This window comes from Somniosus microcephalus, chromosome 12 (assembly GCF_052327205.1).
Source record: "Somniosus microcephalus isolate GS21.2 chromosome 12, FLI_Smic_1.0, whole genome shotgun sequence".
NCBI lineage: Eukaryota > Metazoa > Chordata > Chondrichthyes > Squaliformes > Somniosidae > Somniosus > Somniosus microcephalus.
In genome coordinates, this window is record NC_140998.1 from 10,069,971 (window position 1) to 10,089,801 (window position 19,831).

Here is a 19,831-nt window from a genome sequence, read left to right on the forward strand (position 1 = left end):
CGGTGTCTGGGAACGGCAGTGACTCCCAAACTAGGGAATACCGTCTAATTTCATACAACCATACAGCACAGAAGGCGGCCATTTGGACCATCGGCCTGTGCCGGCTCTTTGCAAGCGCTGTCCAATTAGTCCCACTCACCCTGCTCTTTCCGCATAGGCTGCAAATTTTTCCTTTTGTTTTCGATATCTCCATTCCGCCCACTCCAAACAGTCAGTCCCGATGTTACGGTGTGCCTGAGATTTGAAGCAGCAGCCTGTAGAGAGAGAGAGATGTTCACCCTATCAAGCCTGTTCCATTCAGTCTGTGTGAGGTTATTGTATTGTGGACTTTCCCAGCTTCTCATCACCTGGTGATCTCTTACTTTAAGGGGACTAAGCTCTTTCCCTTGCCTTGTTTAAAAAAAAATATAATAAACATTAATGTCTTTGACCCTCAGTCTCCCTTCTCAACTGGAATGGGGTGTAGGATTCTCAGCCTTGTTTTCAAATCCCCCCATGGCCTCGTCACTTCCTATCTCTGTAACCTCCTCCAGCCCTAAAACCCTCCGAGATCTCTGCGCTCTTCCAATTCTCGCCTCTTGAGCATCCCCGATTTCAATCGCTCCACCATTGATGGCCGTGCCTTCAGCTGCCGAGGCCATAAGCTGTGTAATTCCTTTCCTGAACCTCTCCGCCTCTACCTCTCTCTCCTTTAAGACGCTCCTTAAAACCAACCTCTTTGACCAAGTTTTTGGTCACGTGTCCTAACAAAGTAAGATTTCTTGCACCTCGGGATGTCCCAAAGCGCTTCACAGCCAATGAAGTACTTTAGAAGTGTAGTCACTGCTGTAATGTAGGAAACGCAGCAGCCAAATTGCGCACAGCAAGCTCCCACAAACAGCAATGTGATAATGACCAGATCATCTGTTTTTTCGTGATGTTGGCTGAGGGGTAACTATTGATCAGGACACCGGGGAGAACTCCTCTGCTCTTCTTCAAAATAGTGCTGTGGGATCTTTTATGTCCACCCGAGGGGGCAGCCGGGGACTCGGTTTTACGTCTCGTCTGAAAGCTGGCAGGTCCGACGGTGCAGCGTTCCCTCAGTACTGCACTGGACTGTCAGCCTTGGCTCCTGGTGTGGCGCGGTATCAGTGTTTGTCTGATCACGCTCCTGTGACGCGCCTGGGAACGTTTGACAACATTAAAGGCACTATAGAAATGCAAGTTGTTGTTAGGGTATTTGTTACGTTGTGCGATTTGTCCTCCAGCGATGCTGGAGAGCTGCTCCTTTATCTCAATGACAGAATTATAGAGCCACAAAAGTGTGATTTTAGCAGCGTAAATATGGGGAGCCAGCACATGGATTTCATTCTCACTGGGGTACGGGTCCCCTCCCCTCCTGAAGGTGCTGACTCACACTGGGGTACGGGTCCCCTCCTCTCCTGAAGGTGCTGACTCTCACTGGGGTACGGGTCCCCTCCCCTCCTGAAGGTGCTGACTCACACTGGGGTACGGGTCCCCTCCCCTCCTGAAGGTGCTGACTCTCACTGGGGTACGGGTCCCCTCCTCTCCTGAAGGTGCTGACTCTCACTGGGGTACGGGTCCCCTCCGCTCCTGAAGGTGCTGACTCTCACTGGGGTACAGGTCCCCTCCTCTCCTGAAGGTGCTGACTCTCACTGGGGTACGGGTCCCCTCCTCTCCTGAAGGTGCTGACTCTCACTGGGGTACGGGTCCCCTCCTCTCCTGAAGGTGCTGACTCTCACTGGGGTACGGGTCCCCTCCTCTCCTGAAGGTGCTGACTCTCACTGGGGTACGGGTCCCCTCCTCTCCTGAAGGTGCTGACTCTCACTGGGGTACGGGTCCCCTCCTCTCCTGAAGGTGCTGACTCTCACTGGGGTACGGGTCCCCTCCCCTCCTGAAGGTGCTGACTCTCACTGGGGTACAGGTCCCCTCCTCTCCTGAAGGTGCTGACTCTCACTGGGGTACAGTCCCCCTCCTCTCCTGAAGGTGCTGACTCTCACTGGGGTACAGGTCCCCTCCTCTCCTGAAGGTGCTGACTCTCACTGGGGTACAGTCCCCCTCCTCTCCTGAAGGTGCTGACTCTCACTGGGGTACGGGTCCCATCCTCTCCTGAAGGTGCTGACTCTCACTGGGGTACGGGTCCCCTCCTCTCCTGAAGGTGCTGACTCTCACTGGGGTACGGGTCCCCTCCTCTCCTGAAGGTGCTGACTCTCACTGGGGTACTGGTGCTCTCCTCTCCTGAAGGTGCTGACTCTCACTGGGGTACGGGTGCTCTCCTCTCCTGAAGGTGCTGACTCTCACTGGGGTACGGGTGCTCTCCTCTCCTGAAGGTGCTGACTCTCACTGGGGTACGGCTCCCACAGGCTCCAGTCGCCTTCAGGTTCTTCACCCAAGTTATTCACGCATGAGCCTAGAGATTGAATGTCGACAGGCTACTTGACTGTAAAAAGCATGATTATAATCAGATCCCAACCCTATCTTTACACACACACTGTTCTGAGCCGTGATTGCTGGACTGCATTTGGGAGCGGGGACGTATGAAAGCGCGCAGTTAGAAAGGACATTCAGCCCATCGCACCCATTCTTCCCTTTCAGGAACTCTGTCCCACCCATTTAACCTTGAGGGAAAAGCTGTGCTCAGAAATATATTTACAGCACTTAATATTTGATAAATTAATCAAAGTCTGTGGGTGATCTGCAGATATCCAGTTTTATTTCAATTTTCCTTCTCGTTCCAAATGTAGCTGTGTTTATATACCTCATTGAGACAGATCCTAATAGCAATGCCAGTCGGTGTCTGGGAACGGCAGTGACTCCCAAACTAGGGAATACCGTCTAATTTCATACAACCATACAGCACAGAAGGCGGCCATTTGGACCATCGGCCTGTGCCGGCTCTTTGCAAGCGCTGTCCAATTAGTCCCACTCACCCTGCTCTTTCCGCATAGGCTGCAAATTTTTCCTTTTGTTTTCGATATCTCCATTCCGCCCACTCCAAACAGTCAGTCCCGATGTTACGGTGTGCCTGAGATTTGAAGCAGCAGCCTGGAGAGAGAGAGAGAGAGATGTTCACCCTATCAAGCCTGTTCCATTCAGTCTATGTGAGGTTATTGTATCGTGGACTTTCCCAGCTTCTCCACCTGGTGATCTCTTACTTTAAGGGGACTAAGCTCTTTCCCTTGCCTTGTTTAAAAAAAAAACCATATAATAAACATTAATGTCTTTGACCCTCAGTCTCCCTTCTCAACTGGAATGGGGTGTAGGATTCTCAGCCTTGTTTTCAAATCCCTCCATGGCCTCATCACTTCCTATCTCTGTAACCTCCTCCAGCCCTAAAACCCTCCGAGATCTCTGCGCTCTTCCAATTCTCGCCTCTTGAGCATCCCCGATTTCAATCGCTCCACCATTGATGGCCGTGCCTTCAGCTGCCGAGGCCATAAGCTGTGTAATTCCTTTCCTGAACCTCTCCGCCTCTACCTCTCTCTCCTTTAAGACGCTCCTTAAAACCAACCTCTTTGACCAAGCTTTTGGTCACGTGTCCTAATATCATCTTGGGTGGCTCGGTGTGGAATTAGGTTTATAATGCTCCAATGAAGTGCCTTGGGACGGTTTACAATGTTAAAGGTGCTATATAAATACAGGTTGTTGCTGTTTAAGAAACAGTTAGACACCCCCAATCAGCGCGAGGAGTGAACCGGGTGGGCGTGGGATAGGAGAGGGTCCGACATTTCCCTGCTCAGCGCGAGGAGTGAACCGGGTGGGTGTGGGATAGGAGAGGGTCCGACACCCCCAATCAGCACAAGGAGTGAACCGGGTGGGCGTGGGATAGGAGGGGGTCAGACACTTCCCTGCTCAGTGTGAGGAGTGAACAGGGTGGGCGTGGGACAGGAGAGGGTCAGACACTTCCCTGCTCAGCGCGAGGAGTGAACCGGGTAGGCGTGGGATAGGAGGGGGTCAGACACTTCCCAATCAGCGTGAGGAGTGAACAGGGTGGGCGTGGGATAGGAGGGGGTCAGACACTCCCCTGCTCAGTAGTGAGGTGAGCAGGGTGAGTGGGAGAGGAGAGGGTCCGACACTCGCCCGCTCTGGTGAGGTGAGCAGGGTGAGTGGGAGAGGAGAGGGTCCGACACTCGCCCTCAGTAGTGAGGTGAACAGGGTGAGTGGGAGAGGAGAGGGTCCGACACTCCCCCGCTCTGGTGAGGTGAGCAGGGTGAGTGGGAGAGGAGAGGGTCCGACACTCCCCCGCTTAGTATGGAGATGAGCAGGGTGGGTGGGAGAGGAGAGGGTCTGACACTCGCCCTCAGTAGTGAGGTGAGCAGGGTGGGTGGGTGAGGAGAGGGTCCGACACTCGCCCGCTCGGTAGTGAGGTGAGGTGGGTGGGAGAGGAGAGGGTCCGACACTCGCCCTCAGTAGTGAGGTGAGCAGGGTGAGTGGGAGAGGAGAGGGTCCGACACTCCCCCGCTCAGTATGGAGGTGAGCAGGGTGAGTGGGAGAGGAGAGGGTCCGACACTCGCCCGCTCAGTAGTGAGGTGAGCAGGGTGGGTGGGAGAGGAGAGGGTCCGACACTAGCCCACTCAGTATGGAGGTGAGCAGGGTGGGTGGGAGAGGAGGGGGTCCGACACGCCCCCGCTCAGTGGTGAGGTGAGCAGGGTGAGTGGGAGAGGAGAGGGTCCGACACTCACCCGCTCGGTAGTGAGGTGAGCAGGGTGAGTGGGAGAGGAGAGGGTCCGACACTCGCCCGCTCAGTATGGAGGTGAGCAGGGTGAGTGGGAGAGGAGAGGGACCGACACTCGCCCGCTCAGTATGGAGGTGAGCAGGGTGAGTGGGAGAGGAGAGGGTCCGACACTCCCCCGCTCAGTGGTGAGGTGAGCAGGGTGAGTGGGAGAGGAGAGGGTCCGACACTCGCCCGCTCGGTAGTGAGGTGAGCAGGGTGGGTGGGAGAGGAGAGGGTCCGACACTCGCCCTCAGTAGTGAGGTGAGCAGGGTGAGTGGGAGAGGAGAGGGTCCGACACTCCCCCGCTCAGTATGGAGGTGAGCAGGGTGAGTGGGAGAGGAGAGGGTCCGACACTCGCCCGCTCAGTAGTGAGGTGAGCAGGGTGGGTGGGAGAGGAGAGGGTCCGACACTAGCCCACTCAGTATGGAGGTGAGCAGGGTGGGTGGGAGAGGAGGGGGTCCGACACGCCCCCGCTCAGTGGTGAGGTGAGCAGGGTGAGTGGGAGAGGAGAGGGTCCGACACTCACCCGCTCGGTAGTGAGGTGAGCAGGGTGAGTGGGAGAGGAGAGGGTCCGACACTCGCCCGCTCAGTATGGAGGTGAGCAGGGTGAGTGGGAGAGGAGAGGGACCGACACTCGCCCGCTCAGTATGGAGGTGAGCAGGGTGAGTGGGAGAGGAGAGGGTCCGACACTCCCCCGCTCAGTGGTGAGGTGAGCAGGGTGAGTGGGAGAGGAGAGGGTCCGACACTCGCCCTCAGTAGTGAGGTGAGCAGGGTGGGTGGGAGAGGAGAGGGTCCGACACTCGCCCTCAGTAGTGAGGTGAGCAGGGTGAGTGGGAGAGGAGAGGGTCCGACACTCCCCCGCTCAGTATGGAGGTGAGCAGGGTGAGTGGGAGAGGAGAGGGTCCGACACTTGCCCGCTCAGTAGTGAGGTGAGCAGGGTGGGTGGGAGAGGAGAGGGTCCGACACTAGCCCACTCAGTATGGAGGTGAGCAGGGTGGGTGGGAGAGGAGGGGGTCCGACACGCCCCCGCTCTGGTGAGGTGAGCAGGGTGAGTGGGAGAGGAGGGGGTCCGACACTCACCCGCTCGGTAGTGAGGTGAGCAGGGTGAGTGGGAGAGGAGAGGGTCCGACACTCGCCCGCTCAGTATGGAGGTGAGCAGGGTGAGTGGGAGAGGAGAGGGACCGACACTCGCCCGCTCAGTATGGAGGTGAGCAGGGTGAGTGGGAGAGGAGAGGGTCCGACACTCCCCCGCTCAGTGGTGAGGTGAGCAGGGTGAGTGGGAGAGGAGAGGGTCCGACACTCGCCCTCAGTAGTGAGGTGAGCAGGGTGGGTGGGAGAGGAGAGGGTCCGACACTCGCCCGCTCAGTATGGAGGTGAGCAGGGTGAGTGGGAGAGGAGAGGGTCCGACACTCGCCCGCTCAGTATGGAGGTGAGCAGGGTGAGTGGGAGAGGAGAGGGTCCGACACTCCCCCGCTCAGTAGTGAGGTGAGCAGGGTGAGTGGGAGAGGAGAGGGTCCGGCACTCGCCCGCTCAGTAGTGAGGTGAGTAGGGTATGATGCCTGCTCATTGTCGAGTGGTGTGAGGCAGTCATTGCTATCTCCACAGAAAGGCCTGGCTCTTGCTAACTTGGCAATTGAACAGGTTGGCCTTGCAGATGTTGAGTAGCTTTCAGTTTAGGGTATGTGATTGTTATAGAATTTGCCCACTGTGAGTGTGTAGCGTTCTTTTACAGAAGTCCATGATGTTTCGAGTTGAATGCCCCGATATTTAATTTGCCTTGAATTGAGAATGCTTAGAGACAGTGTGCAGTTGTGAATCAGTTGAAACTCATTCAGCTGGTTTTTTTTCCACTTGTGTTGCAGGCTTAATGAATTTGAAGAGACGCCAACTAGTCAGTTAACAATCGATGAGTTTATGAGGATTGATTTGGAGCAAGAGTGTGACCCGCCTTCGTTCACAGCGGGGAAGAAAAAGATTAGACTGCAACAGGTAACCGTGTCAATAATTGGAGCCCAGGGACACGCAGTACGACACAGAGTGGTGTCTTTGACAATATTATTTTGAACTCTTTCCCCAATTATCGTCACTTTCTTCTACCCTCATTCCTGAAGGCGCTGGCTCATGCTGGGGTATGGTTCCCCAGGCTCCAACCCTCCTCCCAAGTGGTCTTTCTTCGTGTGTGTGTGAGCTGGTCGATTGTGGGGGCGGTCACAGCTCAGCCCGGTCCTGTCAACACCTCGCCAGACTTCAACACCAGACTTTCTCGCAGGTGTCATTAGACAATGATACTGACATAGAACCCTGCTGATTAGAATCATCGAATCACACAGCACAGAAGGAGGCCATTCGGCCCATCGTGCCGATGCCGGCTCTTTGAAAGAGCGATCCAATTAGTCCTGCTCACCCTGCTCTTTCCCCGTAGCCCTGGAAAAAAGTATACAATCTCCTTTTGAAAATTACTATTGAATCTGCTGCCACCACCCTTTCAGAGATTGCATTCCAGATCACAACAACTCTCTGTGTGAAAAAAACTACCCCCCCCCACCGATTCTTTTGCCAATTATCTTAAATCTGTGTCCTCTGGTTCCCAACCCTTCTGCAACTGGAAACAGTTTCTCCCTAGCTACTCTATCAGAAACCCCTCATAATTTTCAACACCTCTATTAAATCCGCCCTTAACCTTCTCTGCCTGAAGGAGAACAACCCCAGCTTCTCCAGTCTCTCCATGTATCGGAGGTCCCTCATCCTTGGCTGCTTGTTCCGCTCCTGAGCTGAGCAGCTGTAACACCATCCCGAGCCCCCTCTCCTGACTCAGATCAGCCAGCTCCGGACAAACCACAGATGGACTGCGAAACCTTCCTGGTCTGTGACGCTCGGTGCTGCATCACGGGCTTCACCATCAGAGAGACCGCGCTTGATTTTTTAAACCAAATATCAGCACACACACACACTGATTTAACTTCGAAACCAATTACAGTAACGATCCTGTAATCAAAAGTCCTTTGAGGTAGTTTTATACTAAAAATGATTATTTTTTAAAAATGCATGTACGTGGTTATAATGTCTCCATTTAATGTTTCAGTTTGAAGAAATTATCTTGTCTGCTCTGTTTATCAATCGGACCTTTAGAGTTTACCTTTTAGCTTAAATGAATGAGCTCTGGATTCCTCGATGGCGTGTAGCCTGGTACACGTACAGATGATGCTGCCTCACTTGCTGAGCTGTCGGAAGCCTGGCCAAGGATGATTCTTTTTTTTTAAATGTTGAGTGAAAACTTTTTGAAAAGTTCTCCTCTGTTTCTCTTTCCCCCCCCTCACCCGACTCCCGGATGGCTCAGTTGGTAGAAAGACAAAGAAAGAAAGAACTTGCATTTCTATAAAGCGCCTTTCACGACCTCAGGACGTCCCAAAACAATTTACAACCAACTAAGTACTTTTTGAAGTGTAGTCGCTGTTGTAATGTAGGAAACACGGCAGTCAATTTGCGCACAGCAAGCTCCCACAAACAGCAATGTGATAATGAGCAGATAATCTTTCAGTGATGCTGATTGAGGGATAAGTATTGGCCAGGACACCGGGGAGAGCTCCCCTGCTCCTCTTCAAAATAGTGCCGTGGGATCTTTTACATCCACCTAAAGGTTTAACGTCCCATCCGAAAGACGGCACCTCTGACAGTCAGCACTCCCTCCGCACTGCACTGGGAGTGTCAGCCTGGGTTATGGGCTCAGGTCTGATAAATTATTTGCAGAAGGTGCTGATTATGTGAAAAGTGATTTTTATTTCATTTCAGCTGGAGGAAGAACTTGCCAAAAAATTGGTGGATTTTGAAGGTAACTGAACACTCTCCTCTCTCTCTCTCTCTCTCCCTCCCTCATCCACTTGTCCCCCTCCAGCTTCGAAGAGTTTCACTTCAAAGCCGGTCAGTGTTTATAGTGTTTTTCAAAAAAAATTCTGTTTACACAGGTGAAATAACAAGTTACCAAGACGAGATTGAGACTGAGCTGGAGATCACTCGACCAAGGTATCGAGGGGTATATGCCACATATGCTAAAGGAGGTATGTATACGTAACAACAGTTTGCTCTTTTCTGGAGGTGGAGGTTGGGGGGGAGAGTGTTGGGTAACTTTATATTAATGATAAAATGTTGGGGTACAGTACCATGGATATAGGCAATGCCTCCCCCAAGTGTCCATTCTTCATGGTCACTGTAGCGTGTGGGGCATCACAGTTAGTCCTGATGCTGCCCTAATCCGATATTTACTCACAGAAACAGTCTTCAGTCTCTGGGCACTGAGATCTGTTGTCACATTCCACCTGTCCTGTGTTGAGTTGATGTGTCCCTGCAAGGCAGTAATCGGGGGGGGGGGCGTTTACTCATTCACGGGCGGTGTGTGTCGCTGGCAAGGCCAGCATTTATTGCCCATCCCTAATTGCCCTTGAGAAGGTGGTGGTGAGCCTTATTCTTGAACCGCTGCAGTCCGTGTGGTGAAGGTGCTCCCACAGTGCTGTTAGGGAGGGAGTTCCAGGATTTTGACCCAGCGACCATGAAGGGACGATGATATATTTCCAAGCCAGGATGGTGTGTGACTTGGAGGGGAACTTGCAGGTGGCGGTGTTCCCATGCGCCTGCTGCCCTTGTCCTTCTAGGTGGAAGAGGTTGCGGGTTTGGGAGGTGCTGCCGAAGAAGCCTTAGCGAGTTGCTGCAGTGCATCTTGTAGATGGTACGCACTGGGTGGTCTCTGTGGTTGACCTCCAACGACCCTGGGCTCGGGAAGGGGAAAAAGCAATGAATATTACTGCTCCGGATCACAATTTTTAAACAACTGGCCCCTCTGAGTCGGCAGGTTGTGGGTTCAATCCCCACTCTAGGAGTGTAATCTAGGCTGCCACTGCACTGTCGGAGGTGCCGTTCTTTGGATGAGGCCCTCTCTGCCTGTTCTAGTGGTTTGGGTGGATTTTCAAGATCCCATGATGGCACTATTTGGAAAAAGTACAGGGTGCTCTCCTAGTGTCCTGGGCCAGCATTCCTTCCTCAACCACCACCACCAAAAAACAGATTAACTGCTCATTAATCCCATTGTGGGATCTTGCTGTACATATATTGGCTGATACATTTGCCTACCTAACAGTAGTGAGTACACTTCAAAAAGCAATTGATTGGCATGTTTCTGAGGGACATAATGTGGCGGGGCCTGAAAACAGTGGCTTCGGCCTTCCCAGTACAGGAAACTTTGGTTTATCCAGAGGTTGTATGGCCGGAAACTTTGCTCTAACGGCAGAAATCAGCAGCCGTTTTGGTTCGTTTTTTTTTCTTCTAGCATTCTGTTAACAGGCAGGCTCTGGAAAGCATCTTTGTAGCTTAGCAACAGCTTCAGAGACGCTTCAAGGTACGGGCCGAGTGTTTATGAGCTGTTGCTGAGCAACAGTGTTTGTTGTCAAATACGGAGATTTTCATCTCCGTATGCTTCAACGTTGACTTTGCATGTCTGGCAATTTTGATATATCGGCAACACGCCGGTCCCGTCGGTGCCAGATATCAGAACTTTTCCTGTATTTAGTTGGAGGAAATTTCTGCTGATCCAGAGCTGGAATGTCGGACCAGCAGTGACACAACTCAGAGACAGCAGAGGGGTCAATCGAGGTGGTGGTGGTGGTGGTGGTGGTGAGGTAGAGCTGGTCCATCAAGCCCACCCCACACCATGATGGCCGGAGCACCATAACTCGACACTCCTTCCCTTCCCACCACCACCCCCCCCCCCCCCGCCCCCCGCCATCTCACCTCGCAGCAATGTCATCGTCTGGGAGAGGCAAGGAAAATAAGGACCCAGAAGAATCTTCGGGTGTCACTTTCCTTTGCCTTCAAAGCTGAAACAACCTGGGTTCCAGTAACACTGCCTCTGTTGCTGTAGTTCAACTGTCTCACGCTGTCTGCGCTCTGGGACCCCCCCCCTCCTGGCCAGTCTCCTGGACTGCTGTCCATTTGACTGACAGAAGCCGTGGTGACAAGCACTTCTCAATGACATTATCTGATGCTGCAAGCAGTTACACACAGGCTGTGACCGCGGCACATTTCCAATCTGAAATCTGCAGACAGCTCTGTTAAAACCAACCATTAAAGATGGACGGTGCAGAGAATTTTAGGGTTATCCGTAATTTTTTTATTCATTCACGGGATGTGGGCGTCGTTGGCAAGGCCGGCATTTATTGCCCATCCCTAATTGCCCCTCGAGAAGGTGGTGGTGAGCCGCCGCCTTGAACCGCTGCAGTCCGTGTGGTGAAGGTGCTCCCACAGTGCTGTTAGGGAGGGAGTTCCAGGATTTTGACCCAGCGACGATGAAGGATCGGTGATATACTTCTAAGTCAGGATAGTGTGTGACTTGGAGGTGGTGGTGTTCTCATGCGCCTGCTGCTCTTGTCCTTCAAGGCGGTAGAGGTCACGGGTTTGGGAGGTGCTGTCGAAGAAGCCTTGCGGAGTTGCTGCAATGCATATGTTTATGGAACCCTGCGTTGAGAGGGCACAGCAGCTGAAAGAAAGGAAACAGTGAGTAAATGTACTACCTGGTATGGCACTGAGGCATACAGACCTGGAAGGGACCAGGTTCTATCTCTGGCCTGTGCTGGGTAAACTGATCTCCCCATGTGCTTTGGAGAAGGAGCATTAGTAAGGTGATGGTGGGGGGGGGCGGGAGATGATGTGGTGGGGGGCTTCTGATAACTGCCCAGTGACCTCTGCTGCTTAGTGTGCATGGTGCGGTCAGGCGAGGACAGGGTTGGTTTGGGCCGCTCGCTATATAGAACATAAGAACATAAGAAATAGGAACAGGAGTAGGCCAATCGGCCCCTCGAGCCTGTTCCGCCATTCAATAAGATCATGGCTGATCTGATCCTAACCGCCAATCTACTATCACAGAACCATCTCCTGAATCTAACATAATTAGACACACGAAATAGGAGCAGGATCAGGCTACCTGGGCCCGCTCCGCTACCCACAGGGCCATGACCGATCCGAACCTAGACTCATGTCCAAATTCCTGCCCGCTCCCCGTAACCCTTAATTCCCTTTACTTCTAGGAAACTGTCTATTTCTGTTTTAAATTTATGTAATGATGTAGCTTCTACAGCTTTTTGGGGCAGCATATTCCATGGACCTACCACCCTCTGAGTGAAGTAGTTCCTCCTCATCTCAGTTTTGAAAGAGCAGCCCCTTATTCTAAGACTATGCCCCCTAGTTCTAGTTTCACCCATCATCGGGAACATCCTCCCCGCATCCACCCGATCCAACCCCTTCACAATCTTATATGTTTCAATAAGATCGCCTCTCATTCTTCTGAACTCCAATGAGTAGAGTCCCAATCTACTCAACCTCCTCATATGTCCATCCCCTCATCCCCGGGATTAACCGAGTGAACCTTCTTTGTACTGACTCGAGAGCAAGTATGTCTTTTCTTAAGTATGGACACCAAAACTGTATGCAGTATTCCAGGTGCGGTCTCACCAATACCTTGTACAACTGAAGCAATACCTCCCTATTTTTATATTCTATCCCCCTAGCAAGAATAGTCTCCTGCACAAATCATAGCCTCTTGAGGAAGGCACCAGAGGAACTATTGGACCATCCTCCAGTCAGAGTAGGCACTCTCGGGAGAGTAGGAAGGAGAAAAAGAAATGGAAACTAAAGAGCGGGCACGTAGTGTGTGCCCCGCGATAGCCCATGGGTAGCAGAGAGCCGAGGGAGTCGGCAGCAATAGGACTAAACCCTGTGCTGTGACAGTGTGAGGGACACATCAGTTTAATTAAACTCCTCCATCATTTTGGGACGGGGATATTTGAAACACAAGAAAAATTAATTGAGCAGCGTTCAACCTGTCATTATCGATTTTTTTTTTTTACTGTTGTGATTAAAACAAATGACTTATCCCTTTTGTTCAGTTTCCCCGCTTGGTAGCTTATCAGTTTCAAAATCTTACTTGGTGAAAGGAATATGCCTGTGTAACACGAGGAGTTTAATTAAAAGTTGTTTGACGGTCGCATGTTGCTGACAGCTGAAGAGTTGAATGAACAGCTGCTTGGGAAGGGGATGTGGTGCTCTGCCTTGGAGAGGCTGAGTCCAGTGCGCCGCCTACTTTGTGCGGCTCCTGTCCAGCATCCTCGGTGCGACAGACTGCAGGAGTGCAGTAGAGCGTTCTCGAACTTGCGCTGACTGTAAGCTAAACCTGCCTCATAAAATACTCTGCAGTAAAATCTATTGCAATCATTTTAAAAAACACCGTCAGACATTAAACCCCCCTACAACTGGCATTTCTTTAAGCAGCAACCGAGATGGTGAGTGCCAGCAGGCTGTTTGATGGTACAGGCAACATAGCTGAGCCCGGTCCTGCCCTTCGTGTCAGGAGTGGATCCTACCCCGCCTTTAATTGAGAGAGGCAACAGCCCTGGCTGGAATTGGCTTACACCACACAGACCAGGGCTCAATTCTTGGGACCTTTTTTGGTCTGTTTGGGCCAGTTTTACAAATGGGTGCCTTTAGCCAGTGAGCCACCAGGGGGATAAAGCGTGTCTGCAGCCAATGGGTGCGCAGCTCATTCAAAATGCGGCGCATGCGCGGTTTTTCCAGTTTAAAAGCCAGCGAGGCCGCGGCGCGGGAGCCGCAGAAAGCCGCATGGCCGAGTGACCGCGCAGCTTAAAGGGAACACAGTCATAGAAACATAGAAGATAGGAGCAGGAGTAGGCCATTCGGCCCCTCGAGCCTGCTCCGCCATTTAATGAGATCATGGCTGATCATCCAAATTCAGTACCCTGTCCCTGCCTTCTCCCCATATCCCTTGATCCCTTTAGCCTTAAGAAATATATCTAACTTCTTCTTGAATACATTTAGTGAATTGGCCTCAACTGCCTTCTGTGGTAGAGAGTTCCACAGGTTCACCACTCTCTGGGTGAAGAAATTCCTCCTCATCTCAGTCCTAAATGACTTACCTCTTATCCTTAGACTGTGACCCCTGGTTCTGGACTCCCCCGCCATCAGGAACATCCTTCCTGCATCTAGTCTGTCTAGTCCTGTTAGAATTTTATACGTTTCAATGAGATCCCCTCTCATTTTTCTAAACGCTAGCGAATATAAGCCTAATTGACCTAATCTCTCCTCATACGTCATTCCTGCCATCCCAGGCATCAGTCTGGTGAATCTTCGCTGCACTCCCTCCATGGCAAGAACATCCTGCCTCAGATAAGGCGACCAAAACTGCACACAATACTCAAGATGTGGTCTCACCAAGGCCCTGTACAACTGCAGCAAGACATCCTTGCTCCTGTACTCGAATCCTCTCGCTACGAAGGCCAACATACCATTTGCCTTCTTAACCGCCTGCTGCACCTGCATGCTTACCTTCAGCGACTGGTGCACAAGGACACCCGGGTCTCGTTGCACTTCCCCTTCTCCCAATCTATTACCGTTCAGATAATAATCTGCCTTCCTGTTTTTGCCACCAAAGTGGATAACCTCGCATTTATCCACATTATACTGCATCTGCCCAATCACCCAACCTGTCCAAATCATACTGGAGTTTCTTGGCATCCTCCTCACAGCACACACGCCCACCCAGCTTTGTGTCACCTGCAAACTTGGAGATATTACATCTAGTTCCCTCGTCTAGATCATTAATATGTATTGTGAATAACTGGGGTCCGAGCACCGATCCCCCTCTCCTCTTCCCCGAGCAAAGCAGAACATATTCTAGAAATCACGCCCATCTTTTATGAGCTATGTTTTACAAGGTGTATACCGACACCTTGGGAGTATTTTTATTTTATTTTTGATATATTTTAATTTTGACAAGATCAACAGTTACTGAAGTGCGATGACACCAAAGGATTAACAAATGTAATGCAATCTCTGCGCTTTATTGAGTGCCAATTGGCAGCTGATTGCAGGCAAATAAAGGTCATTTTATACAGGTTACATATAAACCATCCAAACATCCAAGCGCCTTAACGTAGTAAAACATCCCAAGGCACTTCACAGGACCGTTATAAAACAAAATTTGACACCGAGCCACATAAGGAGAAATTAGGGCAGATAACCAAAAGCTTGGTCAAAGAGGTAGGTTTTAAGCAGCGTCTTAAAGGAGGAAAGAGGGGCGGAGAGGTTTAGGGAGGGAATTCCAGAGCTTAAGGCCCAGGCAACAGAAGGCACGGCCACCAACGGTGGGGCGATTAAAATCAGGGATACTCCAGAGGGCAGAATTAGAGGAGCGAAGATATCTCGGGGAGGGGGGGGCGGGGGGTTGTAGCGCTGGAGGAGATTACAGATATAGGGAGGGGTGAGGCCCTGGACGGATTTGAAAACAAGGATGAGAAATTTAAAATTGAGGCGTTGCTTAACCATGAGCCAGTGTAAGTCAGCGAGCTCAGGGGTGATGGGTGAACGAGACCTGATGCGAGTTAGGACACAGGCAGTTGAGTTTTGGATGACCGCAAGTTTACTTAGGATAAAACGTGGGGGGCCAGCCAGGAGTGCGTTGGAATAGTCAAGTCCAGAGGTACAAAGGCACAGATGAGGGTTTCAGCAGCGGATGAGCTGAGGCAAGGATAGAGTCGGGCGATTGGGTTCAAGTTGGTGACTGCAATCTAATCAAGGGGTTCAGGGGGGTTTATATATAGAATAACGGATACCCGGGAGTGAGTTACAGGCTGGAATCTAATCGAGGGGTTCAGGTGGTTTATATATAGAATAACGGATACCCGGGAGTGAGTTACAGGCTGGAATCTAATCGAGGGGTTCGGGGGGGGTTTATATATAGAATAACAGATACCCGGGAGTGAGTTACAGACTGGAATCTAATCAAGGGGTTCAGGTGGTTTATATATAGAATAACGGATACCCGGGAGTGAGTTACAGGCTGGAATCTAATCGAGGGGTTCGGGGGGTTTATATATAGAATAACAGATACCCAGGAGTGAGTTACAGGCTGGAATCTAATCGAGGGGTTCGGTGGTGTTTATATATAGAATAACAGATACCCGGGAGTGAGTTGCAGGCTGGAATCTAATCGAGGGGTTCGGGGGGTTTATATATAGAATAACGGATACCCGGGAGTGAGTTACAGACTGGAATCTAATCGAGGAGTTCGGGGGCGGTGGGGGGGGGTTTATATATAGAATAACAGATACCCGGGAGTGAGTTACAGACAGGGATCTAATGGAGGGGTTCGGGGGGTTTATATATAGAATAACGGATACCCGGGAGTGAGTTACAGACAGGAATCTAATCGAGGGGGTCGGGGGGTTTATATATAGAATAACGGATACCCGGGAGTGAGTTACAGGCTGGAATCTAATCGAGGGGTTTGGGGGGTTTATATATAGAATATCAGATACCCAGGAGTGAGTTACAGGCTGGAATCTAATCGAGGGGTTCGGGGGGTTTATAGAAAGAATATCAGATACCCGGGAGTGAGTTGCAGGCTGGAATCTAATCGAGGGGTTCGAGGGGTTTATATATAGAATATCAGATACCCGTGAGTGAGTGACAGGCTGGAATCTAATTGAGGGGTTCGGGGGGTTTATATATAGAATAACAGATACCCGGGAGTGAGTTACAGACTGGAATCTAATCAAGGGGTTCAGGTGGTTTATATATAGAATAACGGATACCTGGGAGTGAGTTACAGGCTGGAATCTAATCGAGGGGTTCAGGGGGGTTTATATATAGAACAACAAATACCCGGGAGTGAGTTACAGGCTGGAATCTAATCGAGGGGTTCGGGGGGTTTATATATAGAATATCAGATACCCGGGAGTGAGTTGCAGGCTGGAATCTAATCGAGGGGTTCGGGGGGGGGGGGGGTTTATATATAGAATAACAGATACCCAGGAGTGAGTTACAGGCTGGAATCTAATCGAGGGGTTCGGAGGGTTTATATATAGAATATCAGATACCCGGGAGTGAGTTGCAGGCTGGAATCTAATCGAGGGGTTCGGGGGGTTTATATATAGAATATCAGATACCCGGGAGTGAGTTACAGGCTGGAATCTAATCGAGGGGTTCGGAGGGTTTATATATAGAATAACAGATACCCGGGAGTGAGTGACAGGCTGGAATCTAATTGAGGGGTTCGGGGGGGTTTATATATAGAATAACAGATACCCGGGAGTGAGTTACAGGCTGGAATCTAATCGAGGGGTTCGGGGGTTTTTGTATAGAATAACAGATACCCGGGAGCGAGTGACAGGCTGGAATCTAATTGAGGGGTTCGGGGGGTTTATATATATAGAATAACAGATACCCGGGAGTGAGTTACAGGCTGGAATCTGTTCGGGGGGTTTATATATAGAATAACAGATACCCGGGAGTGAGTTACAGGCTGGAATCTAATCGAGGGGTTCGGGGGTTTATATATAGAATAACAGATACCCGGGAGTGAGTTACAGGCTGGAATCTAATCGAGGGGTTCGGGGGGTTTATATATAGAATAACAGATACCCGGGAGTGAGTTACAGGCTGGAATCTGTTCGGGGGGTTTATATATAGAATAACAGATACCCGGGAGTGAGTTACAGGCTGGAATCTAATCGAGGGGTTCGGGGGGTTTATATATAGAATATCAGATACCTGGGAGTGAGTTGCAGGCTGGAATCTAATCGAGGGGTTCGGGGGGGGGGGGGGGTTTATATATAGAATAACAGATACCCAGGAGTGAGTTACAGGCTGGAATCTAATCGAGGGGTTCGGAGGGTTTATATATAGAATATCAGATACCCGGGAGTGAGTTGCAGGCTGGAATCTAATCGAGGGGTTCGGGGGGTTTATATATAGAATATCAGATACCCGGGAGTGAGTTACAGGCTGGAATCTAATCGAGGGGTTCGGAGGGTTTATATATAGAATAACAGATACCCGGGAGTGAGTTACAGGCTGGAATCTAATCGAGGGGTTCGGGGGTTTTTGTATAGAATAACAGATACCCGGGAGCGAGTGACAGGCTGGAATCTAATTGAGGGGTTCGGGGGGTTTATATATATAGAATAACAGATACCCGGGAGTGAGTTACAGGCTGGAATCTGTTCGGGGGGTTTATATATAGAATAACAGATACCCGGGAGTGAGTTACAGGCTGGAATCTAATCGAGGGGTTCGGGGGTTTATATATAGAATAACAGATACCCGGGAGTGAGTTACAGGCTGGAATCTAATCGAGGGGTTCGGGGGGTTTATATATAGAATAACAGATACCCGGGAGTGAGTTACAGACAGGGATCTAATGGAGGGGTTTGGGGGGTTTATATATAGAATAACGGATACCCGGGAGTGAGTTACAGGCTGGAATCTAATGGAGGGGTTCGGGGGGCGTTTATATATAGAACAACAGATACCCGGGAGTGAGTTACAGGCTGGAATCTAATCGAGGGGTTCGGGGGGTTTATATATAGAATATCAGATACCCGGGAGTGAGTTACAGGCTGGAATTTCATGGAGGGGTTCGGGGGGGTTTATATATAGAATAACAGATACCCGGGAGTGAGTTACAGACTGGGATCTAATCGAGGGGTTCGGGGGGTTTATATATATAGAATAACAGATACCCGGGAGTGAGTTACAGGCTGGAATCTAATCGAGGGGTTGGGGGGTTTATATATAGAATAACAGATACCCGGGAGTGAGTTGCAGGCTGGAATCTAATCGAGGGATTGGTATGAACAGAAATCCGAAACAGAAGTTAAATGGTCTTGTAAATTAGATTTCCAAGGGGCGGTGATGGTGAGGCTGTCTCTCGGAGTTGCTGGCTATTTGTGTACTGTGCGTTCTTGGATCATGTTTTGACTGGGCTAACACTGTTTTCTAGATGCTCTTGATGATGGAGCCTCAGTAACCTCCAGTGGATTAGGAGAGGAAGATGGGGAGGATGAAGAGCTGACAGCCGTCGCAAACCATCTCAACAAGGACTTGTACGATGATTTCTTGAATGAAGAGCAGCCGAAGGACAGTGTCAAAACTGAGGAGGGCAAAGAATTGGAGCCTCCGCCCAAACCCCCCAACATATTCTCTCTGCTCGGCCCCCTCCCAACAGCCGCCAGCCTCGGCTTGAAGGAATCCATTGAGGAGTGCATAGCAGCTGACGAATCTGAGGCTGGTAAGTGTGATTGGCTTTACTGACTGTGTGTAACACAGCAAGAACGTGCTGCCTGCAGTGATGTGTGTGTGGTGCTTATTGCGCATCCCCATTATCCTTCGTGCCACCATTGGTGGCCGTGCCTTCAGCTGAGTAGGCCTTGAGCTCTGGAATTCCCTTCCTAAACCTCTCCGCCCCTCTGTCCTTTAAGACGCTCCTTAAAATCTACTTCTTTGACCAACCGTTTGGTCACCTGTCCTAATATCTCCCCATGTGGCTGTGTCAAATTTTGTTTGATGATCTCTCCTGTGAAGCGCCTTGGGACATTTTACTATGTTAAAGGTGCTTTATAAATGTTGTTGTTGTAAATAATTCAGTAGTAATTATTTAAGTCAGGAACTACTGTTGCCAATAGAGCACAGAGGAACATTGCGCAAACACGTTCGGTGATCGCCTGCTAAATCGATTGCCCGTGAATATTTTAGGAGGTGTTTGTAAATAGGTAAATGCCTCCACTAAATTAAAACTCAGGAATCTCATGGTTTCTTGCTGATATATCCAACACTCCTTTCTAAGCTGTAATATATTTTGTGTACCTGTTGGTCAGACATGTTCAAAGATACAAGAAATTAAAAATGGGTAATCGGCATGTTTCTGTTGTGTTGTAGCTAGTCGGAGGGAGGGGTGTGGGTGTGTGGGTGAGTGTGTATATCTTTATTTATGCACTCGCACACGTCTATATGCAGTATTGCATTGCAGCAGTGAAATAAAAGCCGATGGTGTTTCAGCTTCAAGTGTGGAGATTTTATGTACAGAGCCAGTGTGAGGCATACATTGGGTGTTGTCAGGCTATTCGACTGTGGAGGCCAGCGCAGCCAGGCGGGTCCCAGTTTCCTGCAACATTCAGCACTGCCGGCACTGGATAGTGATCGAGAGCACGGACCCAGTCTGTTCACTCCCTCCGCCCCTAGTGTGGGATGCAAGGTGCTGAGGCTAATTGGACTTCGACCACT

General features: G+C 50.6%; 1 protein-coding gene across 2 annotated transcripts in view; it reads left to right on the forward strand.

Annotated features, from left to right (window-relative positions):
• The window catches only part of brf1b (BRF1 general transcription factor IIIB subunit b), a 465,668-nt gene that overhangs the window by 239,912 nt on the left and 205,925 nt on the right, over window positions 1-19,831 (forward strand). For both annotated transcript variants that reach the window (XM_086002586.1, XM_086002587.1), the window contains 4 exons: window positions 6,577-6,703; window positions 8,504-8,543; window positions 8,677-8,769; window positions 18,552-18,839. In XM_086002586.1, the coding sequence (XP_085858712.1) occupies window positions 6,577-6,703; window positions 8,504-8,543; window positions 8,677-8,769; window positions 18,552-18,839 (548 nt within the window). The remainder of the gene's footprint in view (window positions 1-6,576; window positions 6,704-8,503; window positions 8,544-8,676; window positions 8,770-18,551; window positions 18,840-19,831) is intronic.